This window comes from Brassica napus, chromosome C5 (assembly GCF_020379485.1).
Source record: "Brassica napus cultivar Da-Ae chromosome C5, Da-Ae, whole genome shotgun sequence".
In the NCBI taxonomy this organism is placed as follows: domain Eukaryota; kingdom Viridiplantae; phylum Streptophyta; class Magnoliopsida; order Brassicales; family Brassicaceae; genus Brassica; species Brassica napus.
In genome coordinates, this window is record NC_063448.1 from 6,712,321 (window position 1) to 6,718,320 (window position 6,000).

The 6,000-nt window shown below is 36.9% G+C and overlaps 1 protein-coding gene across 1 annotated transcript; it reads right to left on the bottom strand.

Annotated features, from left to right (window-relative positions):
• Positions 1-36: 36 nt before the first annotated feature.
• Positions 37-1,759, bottom strand: LOC106430979 (2-oxoglutarate-dependent dioxygenase DAO). Its single transcript, XM_013871774.3, has 3 exons — positions 1,256-1,759; positions 500-821; positions 37-406 (listed from the first exon to the last, which is right to left on the bottom strand). Exons 1-3 carry the CDS (start codon positions 1,597-1,599, stop codon positions 161-163), a joined length of 912 nt encoding a protein of 303 aa, XP_013727228.2. The 5' UTR covers positions 1,600-1,759; the 3' UTR covers positions 37-160.
• Between the last annotated feature and the right edge of the window lie 4,241 nt (positions 1,760-6,000).

Genomic DNA, 6,000 nt, shown 5'->3' on the forward strand with positions numbered 1-6,000 from the left:
CGATCTTTATTTGTAACTCTTATTAGGGGAAAACAATTTGGCAAAAAAAAACTCTTATTAGGGGAAAACAAAACATCTTCATGATTTGGATTTGTATGACAGCACCCATATAGATTTGGATTTGTATGACAAACCGCCTTATTGTATAAAGGTCTTATAATTATTTGAGGGTTATAAACTGGAAAGATTCGCCGTCATGCATGTTGTTACTTAGCCTAATCTTCCTTAGTTCTCCATCGCTGATAGGCTTGTATAGACGTGGATGTTCAAGATCCACAAATTCACTTGGAGGTTTAACAACTTCATCCATTGGTATTAATAGGAAGGTGGAGATGGTAATCCTCATTTTTGCTTCTTTGCATTGCACTCTATGCTTCACATTGCACAGCCTCCCATTGCTCCATATCTATTAAGAAAGTTTCAAAAACCAACAACTAAAACCGAGTTTTGTGGTTTAAAGTCAAAACATTATTATTAGTGATGATTTTTTTTTTCTTACCTTGGCCATGTCACCAAGGTTGACAGTAAGTGTGTTTGGTGACGTGTTTATGGGGTAATAGGTTCCTGAAGAATGGTCCATGGCCTCAAGTCCACCAACATTGTCATCACCGTGAACAATTGTTAAAAATCCAGGATCCGTGTGTATTATCAAACCATTTTTACCAACTGTTTCAGGATTGAAATGATATTTGCTAATCCGAAACTGGCTCGGCCATTCTTTACATATATCGGGATCCGCTAATTCATAACTCTTTGCTAACATCCTTGTTAAATCTTTTGCAAGACCATCCATAACTTTGCCATACTTCATCATGATCTCTCTACAACCAAAAAAAAAAGAAAACAAAAATCCGAGAACCGTCAAGACATATAGGATCAATGATCCATCATAAACCGGATATTTATTTAACAAAACCATTGAACCGAAAAGCAGATTAGGTACACATAACAAGAATCCTTGGAGGCCAAAAGAATAAAAACAAAGAACAGATGTAAGACCATCTCATATTATATATAGACAAAGAATTTTATAATAGAGATCTCTAACATATATTATAGTGTATTAATATATTTTATATTTAAAATGGAATATAGAGAAATATTATTTGCTATTTAAATATAGAGAAAATAGAGATTACTATTTTTGTAAAAAAATGGTTTGAAGTAGATTCCATTTATTATATAGATAAGTATAGAGAAGATGTACTAGAAATGTTCTAAACGACAGTCATATAAGAGTGAAAAGCAAACGAACCTTTGTTCAGCAGAGGCCTCAAGTTTGTCACAAAAAGTGTTGATCGCTTGTGGAGAGGCGACGTCAAAAAGACCGAATGATTCATAAAGAGGATTTAAGTCAGTTCTAGGCTTGTAACCACTTGCTAGTATCACATCAGTGTTTCGTATTTTCACCTCGTGTGGACGTTCATGGAGATCTGTAACAGTCTTCTTCATCTCAGACAGCAAAGAGGAAGAAACTCCATGGTTCATCACCTTGAAACATCCCCATCTCTCACTCGCCTCACGTATCTGCTGGTTCAGCTTCTCATCCGGAACCCCTTTCAAGTCTATTGTCGGAATGACTTCATTGAGATCAGCCATTATGTTTTCTCTCAGTAACTATAGGATAGGTTTTGTTTTCGTTGTCTTCAGGACAAGCCATTGCACAAACTTATATAGAAGACCATCCTCTAAGAGAATGACGTAACTAATGATGTACGGTGTATGAATTAAAAAGTGTATGAACGGTGACATTGAATCCAGTACTGTGTGAAGGCTAGGAAGGGCATGAGGCAAAAATAATTTATTTTATATGAAACAATAATATTAAATTTTTTAATATGAACTAGAAAATAGATTGTTTTCTATTTTAAATTTTGACATTATATTTAAGAAAAAAAGTAATCTTATGAAAATTAATGGCAAACATTAAATTTGGTTACAACTGAATTTTTTATATATAAATTCAAATTATATACAGAAAAGTGTTTTCGACATTTAAAAAATAACGAAAAAAAAATTCATATCCGCAGCAACTAAAAAAATGATAGTATTATTAAAAAGTATTACTATGGTTTTTCAATTATCATATTATCATTTTAATTGTATGATTATTATGAATTTGGGGCCCCCAAAATGTACATGTGAGGGGGGGGGGGGGGGGGGGGGGGGCAATGCCTAGAAAATGATGATAAGGTAAGCATGGCTCTGATTGAATCTAATCAATGAGGTAGTTGGATTCGTGATCGGACTTTCAGCAAATCACAGGAAAAATGTTTATGAAACTCTATGATCGCAACTAAATGATGAAGTGTCCAAAAAAAAGAAGAACGTGGTTCACGTGGCTTGGACAGATAATAACCCATCGTTGAGCATTTCCAACCCATACCTATTTTTTATTTTATAATTTCTACAAAAATAAAATAATTCTATTATAAAGTAAGTTTTGCTCAAATGGTTTAGTCTATAATAAAATTACTCGATTGTAGAGTAGAAAATAGAGGGATTTCACTTTTTCGTTCCAAATATGGAATGGAAAAATGAAATCTCTCCATTTTCTTTATTAGAGTAAACCATGGGAGCAGAGAGTTCGAAAACGAGCCTGTAAGGGAGACAGCCAGGATAAGTATCGTGTCCACAAAGAATTCAAATGCAATATTATTCATACATATATATTATAAAAATCGAAGAGACATATGCTGAGACAAAGACACATCTTTGTTTTACATTCTTTGAGAAATCCTAACAACATACTGTCGTTAGGTCATTTCAGTCCTTCGTGAGTTATATAAGCTTGAGAGCTTCTTCGTTATGCAACTTCAAAGTGATCCTAAGCTTTATTAGTTTTTTCATAGGTGACAGGCTTGTCTAACCGCGGGTGTTCAGCTAGCATCCACGTCCTCGTTGTTGCTTCTTTGCATTGCACTCTATTCCTCAGGTTGCACAGCCTCCCATTAATTACTTCATTGTAGTTGTTTGATAGCAACCGTGTTTCAATATGTGTTAATGGGAAAGAGCATTCTTGAGAACTATCCGTGGCTTGAAGTCTACGTGGCTAATGATCTAAACGTGAATCGCGTGAAATGGATAAAAGAATTAGATGGGAGTCATCAAATTCAAACACTGATGAATAAATTATATAATTGTTGAAATTAGAGAGTTTAGAGACTGGATATTTCTGTGTTATTATTAATGAATCATAGAGGTTCCTTATATAAGGATTACATGAGAGATAAATGGAAATACATAAATGGAAAGATAACAAATCATAAACCAACAAGAAATAGGAAAACTAGAAGAATGGAAAGTCAAGGCCGACTTTCTCTCTCTCTCCAGATCGTGGCCGCCTCTCTCTAAGGTTTGGGCCGTCTCTCTCTCTCTAGGTTTGGACCGGTTATGGACCGGGCTTGGTTAATGGCAATCCACTCCATGATTTATAACACTCCCCCTTGGATGCCATAACCATACAGGATTCGTAGTACGCTTCATGTTGCCTCATTAAAACCTTATCAGGAAAACCCAGTGGGACAAAACCATGATGAAGGAAAAAGAGTACAACGCGCACTACTCCCCCTGATGTGAACCTCACTGTAGGTTCTACATTCTACGCATCTGGTGCGTGATCTTTCCTGTATATGTAGGAAGGGAGTAATCGGCCAGTTTCATCACTGAACCGTATTTAGACCACTTCGACTTCTTAGGTCGTTTCTCATGTCCCTTGACATTGAGTGTCCCGGTAAAGCATGTGTGCTAAACTATGTGAACCATATTGTTCTCGGGGATCACTCTTGGGTCTTTGCAAATTGTGTTTGCATATGTCCATAGTCTAGACGTGATCGTCTACTATCAAACTCTTTACTTCGGCGATTTATGGTTACTATCGACCATGTATCAATCTGGCCGAACCATGTCCGTGTCATAGACCTCGTCTATAAGTGTCCACTACTTGTCTCATGAGTGTTCAAGATCAATGATCATTGCTGTGAGTTTTATAATTTCTCATTATGGCTCTGTGGCCGAACACTCTCATGTATCTCACATGTGGACATCGATATTTCTTGCTTTAGGCAGTACCATATCTTTCTCGGACACTGTAGTCCTTTATCCATCTCTTGATGGTGTCTCATGACCTCTGTTGCTGTGGATTATATCACACACTAAAATATATATTAGGTCATGGACTTCAACGGGCTTTATGGACTACAATACTTTGGTATCCGACAGATTAGATATCTCCTCTTAATCTCACAACAAAGCCTTGTGGAGTTTATACGGCAGCAGACCGTTCTGCTATGCCGGATCCTTACTTAGGGGATCTGATGTCGGATTACAACCTGATGGTTGATCTTTTGTTTCTACTAGTCCGTGATCAAGGGATAAGGGTCGGACGCCTTTTAGCCAATGGGCCGGACGTTTTTAGTCGAAGGACCGGACGCCTACAGATACGTTCTGTATCAGTCTACTAACCTCTTTTAGGTTTAGTACAAACACAAGGGATTTCAAATGTATATGGACTGTTATTGGATTGTCTTTTATACAACTCCAAGATCATGTGTGATCACTTTCTTTTACATACTATATGCAGCTGCTTTTCAGTCCATGAATCAGCTTAGGAACGAAGCTGTTCTTTCAATTTTATCCAGTGATCCATATGCTACTGTATCTAATTTCTTTTTTATGACCAGACCATTGTCAATTTCGAAATCTGTAGCAGCAACCACCACATAGGAGTTTATCTCCTTATAATATGTTCCTTTGATCTCTGTGAGTACCTTGTGTAACAAGCTATGATCTATTGCTGTTATTAGGAAATATGAACACTCTAGACCTCGTGATCATGTGCCTTTTCTCACGGTTTCTTTATCTCACAAGATCCATCTATTTCACTGGTTTTATCAGATGGCGTTTATGTATATGGCCAATACGCCCATCTCTCTTTTAGATACTTTGAACCTCCACGTTTATCTTTCAATATAATCTTTTATGATCTTTATGAGTACTCTTTCGTGGGTTCATGATCCTCGCTTATCTCTTTATGTTCAAGTGCTATAACTTTATGTATCTTTATACAATACTCTTTATGTGTGTGTGTGTCGACACTTTCATGTGGTTCCATTATGTTCCAGACATGATCTATAGATTTGAGATCTTATTATCCAGGACCTTTGTTACCTAGTAGCTTGGCGTCCCAAGCCACATGGTTTGGTACCTTAGATGTGTAGCTGTGCAGCCTTTTCTCAATGTCTGTTTGGTTTCTAGTATGATCTCGGATCTATCATTCCATGCACCATTCCTTTCTATCCGAGATCCCTTTATCTTATGGAACACTTGGTCTATCTTGTATAGACTCTATAGCAACTTGATTGTGTCTCTTCTAGGACATTCATTTGGTGCTAAGCTGGTTAGTCATTTCTCGGGTCAGTGTCTGGCATTTTCGATTAGCTTCTCAATTGGCTAGCTTTATATAATCTTTCTTTGGACGTCTTAAATTATAATCTCTAGTCCGAGGATCTTGCCAAGACAATGATGGTTTAAAACCATTCTTATCATTCTTTATCCAGCTTATAATCTTTCTCCTTTAATGTTTGGATAGACGGATGCAATCTGTGTACTTGGCCACAATCTGATCACCCATGCTTGGCTCAAGTTTTCTTTATAAATCGTGGGAGAAAGTAATATTCCTATCCTACATATATTTCCAATCCTCTTCTGAGGTTCCATCTTAGACGGCACATGTATGTATGTGGTGGTTTATTCAAAATCTCTTAAGATGGTGTATGTCTGGTTTTATGACCCGTATGTAATATGAGATGGGAATATCTATGCTCACTTATATGGCCTGATGCATATTATCATTCTATACATGTAAATTCATAATGTTCCAAGCTTATAGACTTTAGAATCTTAGTCTTATAGATAATGGCTTACTTGGCCGAACATTTTATGGTAATGGCCTCTCTGGCCGGTTATAGCCCTTGCGGTCGACCTGTTCATAACATGGTC